This window comes from Pan troglodytes, chromosome 6 (genome assembly GCF_028858775.2).
Source record: "Pan troglodytes isolate AG18354 chromosome 6, NHGRI_mPanTro3-v2.0_pri, whole genome shotgun sequence".
Taxonomy (NCBI): domain Eukaryota; kingdom Metazoa; phylum Chordata; class Mammalia; order Primates; family Hominidae; genus Pan; species Pan troglodytes.
Window position 1 is genome coordinate 43,028,983 of NC_072404.2, and position 18,306 is coordinate 43,047,288.

General features: G+C 38.5%; 1 protein-coding gene across 18 annotated transcripts in view; it reads right to left on the bottom strand.

The window, feature by feature from the left end:
- Window positions 1-18,306, bottom strand: part of ELMO1 (engulfment and cell motility 1) — a 589,252-nt gene that overhangs the window by 383,151 nt on the left and 187,795 nt on the right. For all 18 annotated transcript variants that reach the window (XR_010158837.1, XR_010158836.1, XR_001719198.4 and 15 more), the window contains one exon: window positions 5,569-5,604. Coding sequence is in view for 12 of the 18 variants with exons in the window: in XM_003950985.6 (XP_003951034.1) it covers window positions 5,569-5,604 (36 nt within the window). In the remaining 6 variants the exon portion in view is untranslated. The remainder of the gene's footprint in view (window positions 1-5,568; window positions 5,605-18,306) is intronic.

Sequence of the window (18,306 nt, forward strand, 5' to 3'; positions counted from 1 at the left end):
TTTTCTTTTTAGGTTTTCTCCTTTATTTCATAAAACACTGAGCTGCTTGATTGATTTTCAAATGTTAAACTATTTCTGAGACAAGCTCTTATTGATCACAAGGTATTATCCCTTTAACATATTGCTTGATTGTATTTATTAACATGCCTCTGCGGATTTTTGCATCTGGTCTATAATTTTTATTTCCTGTATTGTCTTTGCCAGGTTTTGGTATCAGAGTGATACTGGTATCATAAAATAATGAGAACTGGTCCCTCTCCTCTATTTTCCAAAAGCATGTGATTAGATTTGGTATTTCTTCTATAATATATAATATAGAATTCACCAGTGTAACCTGTTATTGTTGTATGAAAGTTTTCGAGAAATGATTTCAATTTTTTTTTTTTCTGAGATGGAGTCTCGCTCTGTCGCCCAGGCTGGAATGCAGTGGCATGATGTCGGCTCACTGAAACCTCCACCTCCTGGGTTCAAGCAATTCTCTGCCTCAGTCTCTCAAGTAGCTGGGATTACGGGTGCCTGTCACCATGCATGGATAATTTTTTTGTATTTTTAGTAGAGACAGGGTTTCACCATCTTGGCCAGGCTGGTCTTGAATTCCTGACCTCGTGATCCACCTGCCTTGGCCTCCCAAAGTGCTGGGATTACAGGCGTGAGCCACTGCGCCCAGCCAATTTCAATTTTTTAAATAACTATGGGCGTCCAAATTTTCTATTTCATCATGAGTCAGTTTTGATGTGTCAGTTTTAGTCCTCTGTGAAGCAGATGCTGAGACTGAGTTATGAGAACAGAGATTGAGCACGAGTTTGGGCAATGACTGTGGAAGATAAAGCAGGCAGAAAGCAGGATTGAGTATGGAAAGCCTTGGGACCATGAAACAGATCTGATGCCTGGGAAGGGAAGGGGAAGAAGAAGCAAATGCAGATCTGAAAATGTCTCAGCCAACTCAGTGGAACGCTGCAGAATAAACAGTGCCTCTTAGAGGAATCCCATAATGGGTAGAAATGACCAGGCTCTGGTATCCCCACCATGTTCAATAACTAAATGCTGCCTTTGGAGAGTACTGAAAGCTGCTATGAATCTGGAACATGTGATAACTGAAAACTATCAGCTAACTGCACTCTTCTTGGCTGACTAGCAAGTTCTTCCTGAAAGGAGATCAAAGCCATGCATTTCCATGACTAACACATTTGGCAAATCTGTTTTCCATGGCATTTGTCTATTTCATCCTTAATTTTCTTTCTTTTTTTTTTTCTTTTTTTTTTTTTTTTGAGACAGAGTCTCACTCTGTTGCCCAGGCTGAAGTGCAGTGGCATGATCTTGGCTCACTGCAACCTCCGCCTCCCTAGCTCAAGCAATCCCCTAACTCAGCCTACCAAGTAGCTGGGACTACAGCCACAAGGCGTCACACCCAGCTAATTTTTGAATTTTGTTGTAGAGATAGGTTTTTGCCATGTTACCCGGGCTGGTCTTGAACTGCTGGGCTCAAGTGATCCACCTGCCTTGGCCTCCCCAAGTGCTAAAACATTAAATTTATTAACGTAAAATTATTTGCAATATTCTTTTATTTTATTTCTAATGTCAGTATGATTTGTAGTGATATTCCCTCTTTTATCCCTGGTGTTGATATTTGGATTTCTCTTTTCTTTTTTTTCCTAATAAATATTTGGCTTTAATTTTCTGTATTATTTGCCTGTTTCCTATTTCATTGGTTAGTATTCTTATTATTCTTTTTTTCTACTTAATTCACATTTTTTAAAGCTTCTTAAGTAGAAACTTAGACCATTTTTTTTTTAAACCATCCTTCCTTTTCAACATAGATATTTAATGCTACAAATTTCCCTCTAAGCACAGCTTCAGCTGCATTCACAAATTTCGGTATGTTGTATTTTCATTACCATTCAGTTAAAATATTTCATAATTTCAACTGAGTTATTCCTTGACTCTTTGATAGTATGAAAGAGTGTTTTCTAATTTCCAAACATCCAAGGCTATTCGGCTATTTTATTGTTACCGACTTCTAATTTAATTTCCTTGTGATCAAAGAACATAATCTGTGTAATTTTAATCATTTGAAAATTCTTGAGCCTTACTATGGACTATTTTGATGAACATTCCATGTGCATTTGAAAATAATGTATATTTTGCTGTTATTGAGTCTGATGTTTTATAAATGACAATTAAGGCAAGACCTTTGATAGTGTTGATCAAATCATCTATATCCTTAACATTTTGCCTAGTTTTCATACCAGTTAGGAAAGACTGGTCTTAAAATCATCAACTATGCTGATGGGTTTGCCTCTTTTTCTCCTTAGTAGTCAGTGTTTGCTTCACATATTTTAAAACTTTATTATACACATGTATAATAATTTTAAATGTGCATACACATTTAAAATTTTTAGGTGCATACACATTTAAAATAAAAAGGAGGATTAAATCTTCTTAATGAGGTGACCATTTTTATTACTAATTATCCCTCTTTAACTCTGATAACATATTGCTTTCAAGTCTTATCTTTCCTGATAATAAAACCATTCAGTTTTATTATTATTAGCATTTGCATGGTATATGTTTTTCCATCCTTTTATTTTCAACGTACATGTGCCCTTGTCTTTATAGTACATCTCTTATAAACAGCATAGAGCTGGGCCATGCTTTTTAAAAAATTTCATCTGACAATCTAAACCTTTTCATTGAGCTGCTTAGTCTATTTACATTTAATGTATTGATATGATTAGATTGAAGTCAACCAACTTGTTTTCTATTTGTCTTAACTATATTTTATTCTACTTCTCTTTCCTTACCTTCTTTTGAATTAATCAAATTTTTTTAGTAGTCTGATTTAATTCCTCCTTTGTGTTTTGGCCTATGCTTCCTTGCACTGTTTTTAGTTGTGACTCTGTGTATTACAATGTGCACCATTAGTATATTAATGTCTACTTAAACGGAAGATTATACACTAGGAAGCTTGCTGTAGTGTAGTTGCTCTTATACCTCCATCCTTTGTGCTCTCATTGTCATACATATTGCATCAACATATGTCATAAACCCTACCAAACAGTATTATAATTTTTGCTTTATATAGTTACAGCCTTTTAAAGAAATTTAAAGGAAAGTAAAACTACATTTTGTCTTTTTATACTACCCACATATTTAGTTTCTGTTGTTCTTCATATTTTCCTACAGATCTGAGTATCTATCTACTATCATGTCTCTCCAGTGTGAAGAACTTACTTCATATATCTCCATCATTATTTTCTTCTGTAATTATTTCCTCAAATATTTGCCTTCCCCATTCTTTTTCCTCTCCTTTTGGGACTCCAATTAAATGTATTTCAGATAACTTATTATCTCACAGGTCAAGTACTCATTATTCATTTTATCAACTTTTCAGATTAGGTAACTTATACTGATACATCTTCAAGGCTACTATCTCTTCTGACATCTTCAACCTCATACAGTAAAATTTTCACTTTATTGTGCTTTTCAATTTTATAACTGAAATCTGGTTATTTTTATGGTTTCAATTTCTCTATTAAGACTCCCCGTCTGTGCATTCATTACACTCATACTTTTCTTTAGTTTTTAACATATTTATAAAAGTTTTTAAAAAACCTTCATCTGCTAATTCCAACATCTGGGTCATCTCAGGGCCAGTTTTTACTACCTACATTTTTTCTTAACTATAGGTCGTCTTTTCCTATTTCCTTACATACCTAGTACATTTTTATTATATACTGGACATTGTGAACTTTAAAACACTGTCAATATTCAGATATCAGTTCTGTTCCTCTGAAGAGTGATGATTTTTGTTCTAGCAGGAAGTAAAAATCTAAACTCTGAAGTGAGTGACAGCTGACATCTTTGCTCAGATCTTTAAGTTGCTGTTTTTACCATTAAAGTGTGCATTTGCACTTCAGTGATCAGCAGTGGACTGCGACAGGGTTTACATGTGGATGTGGAGTCTCCTACTCTCTGAGCTTCTCGTCTTTCATAGATTCCCTCTAATTAGCTAGCTGCTCTGAAGTCCCAAACTACATCTTCTTAGTAACTTACTAAGACTGAGGCTCTCTGCCACCCCATGCTGCCTGGATGAGTAGGTGTTCTCAGGGAAAAAGCTTCAAACACACAAATCCCATCAAAGACCCATCTGGTCTCTCAAGGGTTAACTTCCCTCTACCTTCTGCCTGTTTTGGGTTGCTATCCAGTGCCTTCATATAGTTGGTTTAAGATGTTTTGTTTATAATATTTTGTCTGGATTTCATAATTGTTATCTGTGTTAGTCTGATTGTGCTACTGTGCCATTACCAGAACCAGGGCCTTGACTATTCATTTCTGTCTATGATTAATCAATAAAAATCATGAACTACACTACAAACTGTCCAGCATATCTACATACCAAAAGATTAAAACTACTGTCTAATAAATTTTAAATAAATTATTTTGGCTTCAGGGCCCCAAATTCCTCTATATTCGCAAATTCTGTTAAGTAGATGGGGAGAAAGTAAGTTTGAATCCCAGCTCCTCCATCTGATTTTAACTTCTGCACCAAGGAAATACCGAGCTTGTATGTTGAATGTAAGTGTGGATTTGGAGTAATGAGTGTAAACATTGAGACAATGCCCAGGATAAAGTCTCATAAAAAGTGGCTTCTACTGTCATTACCATTAAGTGCTTCTACTGTATTAAATACATCAAAATGAAATTTAAGGAGCTTTACCCTAGAAGCTCAATATTGCTTTCTACTTTATTAGAATTTAATAAACAGAAGAATTCCTGCAACTCATGCTTTTCTGTGTGTGAATGATTTGAGACCAGCATAATACTATAGTACATTGAAGGTGATGAGGATTTTCTCTGAGAGCTTACAAAATAAGGTTTACACTTTGAGACGCTGGTCAGTGTTCCTTCTCAAACTGAAATTATCTGCTTAATGGCTTGGCACCATGAAAATCTGTTCAGCCTACTTCAAAGAGTTTGTTAGAACCATATTTGGACTCACCCTGTTTAATGGTTAAGAAAGAAACTTAGAAGGGAAAACTCTAAGAAAGAAGGTTTCTATCTTCAGACACAATCATACAATTCACTTCATAGACAGGTGATCGAGCACTTTCTCAGACTCAAAGTAAATAATTTTCATCGCATCCTTCAATCCTGGATACTTTTAAAAATGTGAATCCGTTTTCTTTCTAAGCCACTGAAGAAAATCAAAGACTTTTGACTTTGAACATCACACAGGCCACATAAAAGTTAGTTTTGTTTAAAATAATACATAAAATTATGCTTAGCACTGCTCCAGAAGTAGGGTAGCAATCTTTCTGTGGTTACAGCATCACTTAGTGGTTACATACATAAAATACTCTTTCTACTCCAAAGCAAAAAAAGGGGGGAAAATACATTTTTGAAGAAGTTGTTTATAAAAGAACATCAAATAGAAAACAAAAATAACAAAAAATCACTTATTCAAAATACTAGATGCATAGTTATACAGTCAGTCAGATGACAGGGCTCAATTATGCAGGAAAGTAGGAAGGGTTAAATCATCAATATCAATCGATCATATATTCTTACCAAGGCTTCATGATCTTCTGCAATTTCTGGTATCGCCTGCAAAATTTAAAAACAACCATGTGAGGAGCATACTTAAAAGCAACAATTTTTACATAAAGAACATATCTTGAAGAAAACTCAGGATTAGATTTAGGACAGATTTAACTGCCATGAAGTGAAAGAATTTTATTCATTTCAAGACATCATTCAAAGTAATAAACTGGTGTTCTTTAATGATCAGAAACAAACAATCAAAAGATCAGCATTAAACTACTGTCATTAACCAGTTGCATTTGCTTATGAGTAAAGGCATCCAAAACCATCCATTTAGATCAGAATGGGTCTGTGTTCAATGGAGCGGGGTGGGGTACCCATAGGGATAGGAATTGATATATTTTCAATGAAAAAACATTGAGCCAAAAACCACTAGACTATAAAGAAATATTTTATTATCTTTCTTTGGTAGAATGTCCACTAATTTTACTTTCTCTTTTCTCTCTCAGGTGGCTTCTTCTGTGGGAAGATGCTGCAATCAATCTCTTTGCAATAAGACATTGCACTAGTGTTAAATCCCAAAACTGAACTCTGGGCTGGTGGCTTAGAATAGGCAAATCTGGCTATAAGAAAGGATACTTATGCTTTTTTTAAAAAACTAGGCTCAAGAATATGAAGAAACAAGTGTTTCAAAACTGGCCAAACCATCTCTCATTCCTCAAGTCTGCCAAATCTCTCTGGCTTTAAGTATGATCTTCCCTCTTTATGAAACATCCATCCCCTCTTTGCCCAACTCGCTAAGTCCTACCCCCAAACTCATCTCATTCTAGGCTCATTCTGGGCTCCTCTAGGAAGTCTCTCTGACTTCTGATTTCTCTTCCTCAGACAGCATAGGTGGTGCCTGCATCGCAGGCCACAGGCCCTGAGGACACATCAGCTATAAGCCTCAGGACATCTCACTGTCCTTCTAGCTGCTTGAGGGCTAGGACTCTGCACTGTGACAATAGCGTAATGTGAGGCACATCCAGAGTAGCGACTGAATACACGGTTGACAAACGATTTTCCTCTTCAGAAATTTTCACATTCTCAACCACATAAAATGTAACCATTTCAGAAATCCAAATCACCAGGCAAAGACTAAATTTAGTCTCTGGTAAAATTTGTGGGAGGGGGATTAAAAATGCATATAAAGAGATATTTTTATTCCTCTTCTGCTCCCCCTCCTTTACCTGCCTTTCTTTTAAAAAATATTTACTATTTCCCATCCTTCCTTCATCAAAAAGGCATTGGGCAGGGTGAAAGGGTGAGACGGGGAGGCAGACCTGAGCATAAATAGGCAGCACGCAAGGGCCAGAGGCTACTCTCCACTAAAAGGAACCAGGGCTCCTTGGGGAAGTGGCTCATATTAGGGGTGGGGCAAGGAGATCTAGATAGTTCTGGAACATCTTGTTGAGCCAGAAAGTAAAGAAATGCTCAAAACATAACGCAATACAGGTCAAAAGGACACAGAAGTCAGCTTGAAAGAGCTCCCACAGGCCACATCAGGGACACGCTGAGCATCAAAATCAACAATAATAGTGATAGATTAAACCCACTGAATAAAACAGGAATGAATTAGTCCACATTGTTATAGAGTGATGTGCTGATGTTGAAACACCAGATCTCTGGGGAAAAACACACGAATCTGCTTGATATTATTTTCCGATTTCCACAGTGTAACGACTCTCACTATGGCCAACTTAAAGAACCAACATGAGATCAATGAACGCAGAGCAGAACAGAGTTGTACAAAAGTGGCTCTCAGGAGCTGGTATGAGCTCCCCACTGGAGATAAACATGTAGGTGAATAAATACGTAGGGAAAAAACAGAGCTCTTACTACCCAAGAAAACCAACTAATACATGTAGAAGAAATCATAGTATTAGAAAATTTTCCTTTGGAAATCATCAGAGCAATAATTAATTCAGATAAGAAATGTCAATGCCAAAACTGATGGGTGAAATTGGGGTAATGAGGCTTTACATAGTTTCACTGTGTCTCCCTACAAACTTTTCATGAATTAGCTGCCAAGGTAGGGAGAAAGTATTATAGTGGAGACATCTGGAAGATGCTATCTTAATGAAGTGGTCAAAGTTATCACCAGTAATAAAACAAAGAGATATCATGTGCCATTAACAGGACGAAATGGGGGAAAAAAAATCACAACCATCTGTTATATTCCAGCCAAAGACATACAATATGGGTCTTCATAAAGAGAAAATTTTGTTGTAATGTTTGTTGTGATGAGAGAACACTGGATAAATCTGTAAAAAACAAAATTTTGTGTTTCAGTAGAAAACTAAGCAGTGCCTACAACATATCCTTTTGGGCTATCAGATTCTAGTCCTGTTGGCTTTGAGTTATTTTACAACGCTTTGTTAAGATGTAGGTAACTGATGGAGAGATAGATAGATAGGTAGGTAGGTAGATAGATAGATAGATAGATAGATAGATAGATAGATAGATAGATGTCTATCTATATATATATATCTGTATATATCTGTCTATATCTATCTATCTATCTATCTATCTATCTATCTATCTATCTAATCTATCTCCTGTCTGGCAGTGATTTAATTGACTTCCTTTCCACTGGTGGAAAACTAGTTGTGTCTTCATTTGCAATTCATCTCAACATTCCTTTGCTTCATATAAATTTGTGCTCTTTTGACTTTTTCTTTAAAGTTATAACATCTGCCTAGTTTCATCATATCATAAGAGTAAAATAAATTATTTTAACACATATTTGTGTATCTGAAGTCAAAATGTAATATAGAGGGAAACCTCTAAATTAAACATTTTATTGGAGAATCATAGAATTGCAATTTGAAGCATACACATAGACTGGTAGACTTTGGTATGTCTGAGGAACAAAGGAAAGGATGGGAGTTTTATTAGAAATAGGAATGTTACCTATGGTTTTGAAAGAAAGCTTATAGGCACTAGAATTTTTGAGAGCTGCTAAGCTCTGATTGGTGAGTGACAGTGGTAGGTAAAACCAGTCCTAAAGTCACAGCAGGTCATTTCAGCAGCTACTAGATTAAACTGGTCTTAGGGTTACACCAGGCCATCTTAGCAGCTGGACTTGCAGACAATTCAATTCTTGGAGCAGGTACCATGTGCCCATGTGCTTTTTGCCTCAGCTCCTCAACTGTGACTTAGTTGCGTGTGACAAGAATTACCCAATTTGTATAATCAATTTTCACATCTGTATGAGAGTTATGATTTTACTTTTCCATGAAAATTACCTTTAACAAATTACCCTTTAACAAACCCAAATTACAGGGTATTCTATAAAATGGCTGACCTATAATTTAAAAACACCAAAGTCATGAAAGAAAAGGAGCGAGTGAAGAACAATTCCAGATCAGAGGGGACTAGGAGGAGAAGGGCCACCTAGGTGCAAGGTGCCACCTGGAACTAGATTCTTTCCATTAAAGGACAGAGCTGGGACAACAGGTGAAACTTAAATGGGGTCTCTGGGAAAAGAGCAAGAGGGGATTTTCTGCTCTGTTCTTGCAAGTTTTAAGTTTAAAATGGTTTTGAAATAAAATGTGTCTCTCTGTGTGTGTGTGTGTGTGTGTGTGTGTGTGTGTGTATGTGTAATACATAAAGTAGTTGCTGCAAACTTTTAAAATAACTTTCTGGCCTGGGGCCTGAGCATGCTTATGGTTTTTATATGAGTTCCGCCTCCTCCATCATCCTTGACCTTGGAGAGCTCTCCCTGACCAGAGCACAGACATAACTCAGTGCTGAGTTACAGTGCTTCTTACTCCTCAAATTTGCATCCTCACTTTGGCTTCAGATTACGCATAAGGAGAAGAGAAATTTTTGTTGCAACATCTGTCTATCGCCCTAAGTGGGATTTTATATGTGTGTGTGTGTGTGTGTGTGTGTGTGTGTGTGTATCTGTGTGTGTCTCAATATACCCAGTTTTTTAGAGAAACGTGACTAGAAGAGAAATTACTCTGGAAAGGTTGATGTTTCACAGTGGCCAGAAACCTCTCACCTCAGCCCAAGGAACGGCATTTTTTTTTTTCACCAACAGAAGATAATCTCTTCTTCAAATGGGCTGTGTGACCCTTTCTCATTTCCATTACCAGAGTGAAGGACAAAGACGCACAGAGAAAGCAAAAGGAGTGAGGAGGGGGCAGATCCTGTTTAGGGAATTTTCTGCCACACAATCTCTGACAAAGCCCAAGAAGGTTGGCCTCTTTGGCCTTTGTGATGCAAATTTCTGGGAGAGCCCTCAAGAGCTGTTCCAGCTGGAGCTCCCTGAGCAATGCAGAGTGCACTGCAGGCTCCAAGAAAACAGCAGAAAGCCTTGGGAAGATGTGGCAGCCATCACAGCTGGGGTTGACTGCAGAGACCACAGGAGCAGCTTCTTTCTGGCTGGGTCTGTGGCCTCTGAGGAGGTAAAGTGCAAAACGTGAATGGTGTCAGCTGGCCTTGGCTGCAAGGCAGTGAGTAGATGAATCGCTTTGGCCTGCACTGGACCTCCCAGAACAGCCAAGACTTCTAAGAGACACCAAGTTCTCAGAGGCAATGGCATAAGTTAGAGCTGATCATCTGTGTCCTTGGAGGTTAACAAAGTTTCAAAAAAGAAATTCATCTTTTGTGTGAAGGCAAAATTCCGGAAAAGTCACACATAATGGAAAACTGTCATATACGTCTTTGTGTTATCCTCCATGCACCTCCTCTTACGCCTCACATGCCTAACCCAGTGTGAGGAGTATGGTTCAGCCCTCAGTAATATACATTTCGCTGAATCAATAAAACATACAAATCCATCTCAAGTGTGGGTGCTAGGGAACATCAAAACAAAGTGTATAATTCAAGCTATACCTCAGTTTTCACAACATTCAGAAAATGAAAACACCTCTGGTTCAGGCAAGATGAAAAGAATTTGAATAACGAAAGGTTAATATGAGACGGAGGGAACCTGTTTCAAGACTGTTCTTGTATTAATGCAAAAATGATGACAATTTTTATATACATGTAATATACATACACACAGCACTAGACTTTTCCATCTGTGTCATATGTATGACAGAGTGGGGAGGGAACTAATAATTTATACACTTAATGTTTCTTTTTAAGACAATTACCTAAGAACTTTACATATCACTAAAATAACTATGGGACTCCTTCCAATGTTCCTAATACAGCCAGATTTTGGAGAAATGACCTCAACGAAACAAATAAAACAGCACTTATAAATTCCCCAGATTAGTGAGAACTCCACAAATACCACTGCTATCTTTCTGAGGAAAACCAGAAAACCAGCCCAGTATTGACCAAGGTATTAGAAATAGACATACTCCTACAAGAATGGTAAAGTATAAATTAGAACATTTCTGCAAGCTATTGGGCTATTCTTATTTTAAAACAGCTTTAAAATGTATACATACTCTGAGTCAGGAATTTTATTCCAACAAAATAAATTAAATATCCACAAAAATTTTGCTAAAAGAAAAGCTGATTTAAAAATATTCAGAAAGCCAGGCCTGGTAGCTCACACCTATAATCCCAGCACTTTGGGAGGCCAAGGCAGGAGGATTACTTGAGACCAGGAGTTCAACACCAGCCTGGGAAACACAGAGAGACCTCTGTCTCTATAAAAAATATTTAAAAATTAGCCAGGTGTGGTGGCACCTGTAGTCCCTACCTACTCAGGAGGCTGAGGCAGGAGGACTGCTTAAGCCCTGGAGGTCAAGGCTGCAGTGAGCTATGATTGTGCCACTGCACTCCAGCCTAGGCAACAGAGCAAGACTCTGACTCAAAAAAAAGTAAGATAAAATAAAATAAAAGTTCAGAGAAAAACCCTGAAAACAATATAAATGTCCTACAATAGGGAAATAGTTTACTGTACTATGCACATTCTTCAAATTATTGTATTGTATATTAATTGTACATAATAAGCTATAAAGCTGCAAAAATGAAACAGTATGCACGCAACAAAAATGACAGGGGAGAATAATATTTAATCACATGGAAATATTGTTAGGTACAAAAAGCAGGTTATAAAAACATGAGTATTATAATTCTACTTTTATAAAGCCTGTGCATATGTGTGTATCTAAAAGAATATATAAAAAACGATATTCATCAAGATATTAAAAATGGTCATCTGTGGAAAGGCACACTACAAATGATTCTTATTTTTTCCTTCTGCTTATTTATATACTTTTCAAACGACAGATAATTTTTCATAAGAAAATAAAGTTAATTTAAAAAAACTTTCCATCCAAGCACTTTGGGAGGCTGAGGCGGGCGGATCACGAGGTCAGGAGATCAAGACCATCCTGGCTAACATGGTGAAACCCTGTCTCTACTAAAAACACAAAAAATTAGTCGGGTGTGGTGGCAGGCGCCTGTAGTCCCAGCTACTCTGGAGGCTGAGGCAGGAGAATGGCACGAACCGGGGAGGCGGAGCTTGCAATGAGCCAAGATTGCGCCACTGCACTCCAGCCTGGGTGAAAAAGCAAGACTCCGTCTCAAAAAAAGAAAAAAAAAAAACCCAGAAACTTTCCAAGTTCATCATAAATACGTGAATTTAACTTTTGTTTGCAGTTGACTTTCCTGCCCAGGGTGGTGTTACAGCTTACTCATATTCCAGCAGCGTAATTTTCCCATCACATTGCCAAGCGGGAAGGAAACTATAAGTACCCTGCCCTTTCATTCTTGGAAATGTTTCCCCTGTTTTTCTGCCCCTAGTGATGACTGACTAACAGTGGAAGGACACAGAAGTAGGCTTTCTCATTGTCTGTGTGCTTAGAGGCATGGACAAAGACTGTGGTGTTTTATTAAAACCCAAAGAAGAGCAGTATTTTTTATGACATTGGACTTAAGAGTTGTGGACACAATTTTCCTTCTTTCAAATAAAATAAAATATATCATTTCTGAGAAATGTTTCGATATCCATCTTTTTGATATTTGTTTCTGGAAACACTGTCCATTCCTCAATATTCCTTTTGTTGCTCAGGCTGGGGCAACATGTTTCCCCACAGCTGTATTTGCTTTCACACCTATGTTTCAAGCAGAAATTAGGAATGAAATTTCAAAACTCCATTAAGGATAGAACAATTAAACTCAGGTTTTAAACACTGTGCTCATGCTCTGTCAAGATGACACTTCCTCACTGTTCCTCTGTTACTGACTTTGCTCCATGCCCCCACCCAGTACCAGCTGGAGAGAGACCTTTTAAAAGCCCAGCCTTGTGGTGACAAAATCTCTCACCATTTGCTTGCCTGCAAAGGATTTTATTTCTCCTTCACTTATGAAGATCTCAAAATAATAAGAGCTATTTATGACAAACCCACAGCCAATATCATACTGAATGAGCAAAAGCTGGAAGCATTCCCTTTGAAAACCGGCAGAAGACAAGGATGCCCTCTCTCAGCACTCCTATTCAACATAGTATTGGAAGTTCAGGCCAGGGCAATCAGGCAAGAAAAAGAAATAAAGGGTATTCAAATAGGAAGACAGTAAGTCAAATTGTCTCTGTTTGCAGATGACATGATTGTATAATTAGAAAACCCCATCATCTCAGCCCAAAATCTCCCTAAGCTGATAAGCAACTTCAGCAAAGTCTCAGGATACAAAATCAATGTGCAAAAATCACAGGCATTCCTATACACCAATAATAGGCAAACAGAGAGCCAAATCATAAGTGAACTCCTATTCACAATTGCTACAAAGAGAATATAATACCTAGGAATAGAACTTAAAAGGGATGTGAAGGACCTCTTCAAAGAGAACTACAAACTACTGCTCAAGGAAATAAGAGAGGACACAAACAAATGAAAAAACATTCCATGCTCATGGATAGAAAGAATCAATATCATGAAAATGGCCAGATTGCCCAAAGTAATTTATAGATTCTATTCTATCCCCATCAAGCTACCATTGACTTTCTTCACAGAATTAGAAAAAACTACTTTGAATTTCATATGGAACTAAAAAAGAGCCCATATAATCAAGACATTCCTAAGCAAAAAGAACAAAGCTGGAGGCATCACGCTACCTGACTTCAAACTATACTACAAGGCTACAGTCACCAGAACACCATAGTACTGGTACCAAAACAGATATATAGACCAATGGAACAGAACAAGGCCTCAGAAATAATGCCACACATCTACAACCATCTGATCTTTGACAAACCTGATAAAAACAAGCAATGGGGAAAGGATTCCCTATTTAATAAATGGTGCTGGGAAAACTGGATAGCCATATGCAGAAAACTAAAACTGTGCCACTTCCTTACACCTTATACACAAATTAACTCAAGATGGATTAAAGACTTAAACGTAAGACCTAAAACCATAAAAACCCTAGAAGAAAACCTAGGAATACCATTCAGGACACAGGTGTGGGCAAAGGCTTCATGACTAAAACCCCAAAAGCAACTGCAACAAAAGCCAAAATAGACAAATGGGATCTAATTAAACTAAAGAGCTTCTGCACAGCAAAGGAAACTATCATCAGAGTGAACAGGCAACCTACAGAATGGGAGAAAAATTTTGCAATATAGCCATCTGACAAAGGGTTAATATCCAAAATCTACAAGGAACTTAAATTTACAAGAAAAAAACAACCCTACCAAAAAGTGGGTGAAGCATATGAACAGACACTTCTCAAAAGAAGACATTTATGCGGCCAACAAACACATGAAAAAAAGCTCATCATCACTGGTCATTAGAGAAATGCAAATCAAAACCACAATGAGATACCATCTCATGCCAGTTAGAATGGTGATCATTAAAAAGTCAAGAAACAACAGATGCTGAAGAGGATGTGTAGAAATGGGAACGCTTTTACACTGTTGGTGAGAGTGTAAATTAATTCAACCATTGTGGAAGACAGTCTGGTGATTCCTCAAGGATCTAGAATCAGAAATAACATTTGACCCAGCAATCCCATTACTGGGTATATACACAAAGGATTATAAGTCATTCTACTGTAAAGACACATGCACACGTATGTTTATTGCAGCACTGTTCACAATAGCAAAGACTTGCAACCAACCCAAATGTCCATCAATGATAGACTGGATAAAGAAAATGTGGTACATATACACCATGGAATACTATGCAGCCATAAAAAAGGATGAGTTCATGTCCTTTGCAGGGACATGGATGAAGCTGGAAACCATCATTCTCAGCAAACTAACACAAGAGCGGAAAACCAAACACCGCATGTTCTCACTTGTAAGCGGGAGTTGAACAATGAGAACACATAGACACAGGGCGGGGAACATCACACACCAGGGCCTGTCAGAGGGTGAGAGGCTAGGGTAGGGATAACATTAGGAGAAATACCTAATGCAGATGACAGGTTTTGGGTTCAGCAAACCACCATGGCATGTGTATACCTATGTAGCAAACCTGCACGTTCTGCACATGTATCCAAGAACTTAAAGTAAAAAAAAAAAAAAAAAAAAAAAAAAAAAGCCCAGCCTTGGGTAATGAGGGGCGGGCAAGTCATCTCTGAATCTCATTATTCCTAAAAGTAAGGAGAAAAATTCCAGCAACATTTCTTCAATGTTTACGAAAATTTCCACGGGTCCTGCTTAGGAAACGACCACCTTCTCCTGCTGGAACATTGCCCAGGAGTCATGACTAAATGCCTTCCAAATTGCAGGATCTATTTAATTTATGTGGTTTCTATCCCAAAGGTTTCCTGTTAATTAATTGAAATCTTGCTCTAAGTTTAACAGAGAAGCCAGGATTTCTTATAAGAAAAATGGCTTTCTCTTTCCTTTTTAATCTTAGCGAAAGATCTGAAAAATTTGCTGTTTATTAAATAAGCCACCTCTGAGCATGAGATGCAGGACCAGCAGAAGGAAGGCAGGAGGCCTTGCAACTCCAGTCCCTCCTTCCTCCATCCCCGAAAATAGCGTAACTTTGAACTTACATAAAACAGGAAGGGGGACACCAAAGGTGACCCAGAGAGACATCATTCCTTCCCACAAACATAGTGTGATGGGAAAGTGTAAGAGACAAATGCAAAAGAGAATTCACCCAACACCTGGCCTTAAGCTCTGTTTATCTGTCTGAAACCTGGCTGTATGTATCAAACTGGGACGGCTTACTGATTATTATAAATACAGTCATGTGTTGCTTAACAATGGGATACATGCTAAGAAATGCATCATTAGGTGATTTTGTTGTGTGAACATCGTAGAGTGTACTTACACAAACATACATGGTATAGCCTACAACACACCTAGGCTATGTGGCACAGCTTATTGCTTCTAGGCTACAAACCTGTACAGCATGTTACTATGCTGAGTAGTGTAGGCAATGGTAACACAATAGCAAATATTTGTGTATCTAAACAGAGAAGAGGTATAGTAAAACTATGGTATAAAATATAAAAAATGGCACAACTGTATAGGGCAGCTCCATCATAATCTCATGAGACCACCATTATATTTGTAGTCCATCACTGATCGAAATGTTCTTATGCAGTGCGTGACTGTAGTTAAGATATTAATGAGTGTGATACTCCTTTTTTTAAGAAAGGCATTCAGTTGCTTTAGCTCACGTAAAGTACATTCAATATTGACATTCTCTCACATTGTATAATACGTGTGCAACATGGAGACAGAATTCAGACCTGCTGTCCCCCATCCTGGGTCTGAGGAATAATGAATCTTTTGGACTGTTCTGCAGGTGGAGATGTGTCATAAAGTAAGGCCACAGCACTGAGAAAAAGTAAGAATGCTGACAAGGCACATACATAGCATCAGTTCTTACTCTTTTTCTTTTAAAGCAAAAATGGTTGTGTCCCTTTTATAAGCATTACGGACTGAAGTGTGGCCCCTCATAATTCACACGTTTAAGCCCTAAACCCCAGTACCTCAGAATGGGACAGTATTTGGAGATAAGCCCTCTCAAGAGGTGATTAATTCAAAATGAAGCCATTAGGTGTCCCTAATCCAATCTGACTCTTGTCCTTATGAGAAAAGGAGATTTGAAGACAAAAAGAAAAACAGGGATGTGCACATGAGGACAGAGAGAGAAGGCAGCCATCCACTATCCAGAGCAACCTCAGCAGAAACCAACCCTGCCAACACCTTGATCATGGACTTGCAGCTTCCAGAACTCTGAGGAAAAATTAAGTTTCTGTTGTTTATGCCACTCAGTCTGTGGCATTGTGCTATGGCAGCCCTAGCAAAGTAAAGCAATGAGAAACTGAAAACAAAAGCTCCTAGTAGGCAGTTTCATTGTCAAAGTCTGTAACTGCCGGCCTCTGGAGGTGAGGGGCTCCGCCACAGGCCCCTGTTCAGAATGCAGATCACATGGGCCCCTGCTTTGCTGTCTTTACCACAGTAAAGTAACCGTAATTACAATTGCAATTCTAATAATTTCAGAAGTATTTGCAAATATCATTTTGAATGTGCCAGAGCTCAAGCCCTGGATACCTAGGTACTTGTGGCAGAACCAACTCATATCAGCAGGTGACATTACAACTGGCTCTGATGCATTGTCCTTGACATATCAATGGCTGGGACTTAGCTTAATCAATAAACAGGGGTAAACATTTTTACATTTTTATTTAACATGTTAGTGTTGCCGAGGCAGCTTCCCCCAGTCCCCACTCTCTTACCAGAAGCCGTGGGGGGTATGTAGTATAGGCTACCATGTCTGGCAGGTACATGAAGTAATCCAGTGATGAGTGAAGGTGTTTATAACAACTCGTCCTCCTCCTCTGCTCCCCAGAAACAGGCAATAGGATCCTGACACATTCCAGACCAGCTTCCAGCCTGGAGCTCCCCTCACAGACAGGACCCTCTGTATCCATTCCTTTGTCAAGCTCCTTGGATCCCTAAACTTATTCAACTTCCCTCTCGCTGATTCAAGCTCCAGCTCCAGCTTACAGTAACCACACTGGATTCTGACAACATCCAGGGTTTACGTTTCCCTGTACCACTCCACGTTGAGGTATGCCCAAACTTTCATAAGCAGAGGTTTCGTCATCCTTGAAAAAAATAAATGATGCCTGTCTACAGTTGACCCTTTCCCGATCACCCAGGCCTGTTTGTCAGTCTTCTCTGAATTGATGTTCTTCACATTATTCAGTTCTAGGGATTTTCTCTACTTGACTGCGAGTTAAGATCCCCAACTCCAAACTCTAAAGAATATCTTGTCTTTGAATGAGAAAAAAAAAGTTTTCACTAGTACCAACTGCAGAGGCCAGATGATGCCAACTGTAGGAGGGAGGGAGGATGGAGGGAGGAGAAGGAGGAAGGAAGGAAGGAAGGAAGGAAGGAAGGAAGGAAGGAAGGAAGGAAGGAAGGAAAGGAGGGAAAAGGGGAGGGAAAAGGGGAGGGGAGGGCAGAGGGGAAGGGAGGGGAGCGGAGAGGAGGACAAAGGGAAGGGAGGGAGAGAAGGGAGAAGGAGGGAAGGAAGAAAGGAAGGAAGAAAGGGAGGGAAAGGGGCAGGGTGGGAAGGGAAGGGAGAAGGGAGGAGGAAGGGAAGGGAGAAGGGAGGGAGGGAAAGGAGAGGAAGGGGACAGAAGGGGAGGGGCCCAGAAAGATCTCTAACTTGCAGAGTTATCAATTCATTCTTTGTATTACTAGGTACCCTTTAAACAACCCAGTTTTAAACCTCCATTCTCAATGATATTTACTCGTTCATAATAAATGCCTATCCTGACACTGTACTTTATTAACTTAGCATATTCATATGCAATTAATTGATTCAGCAATTTCACATG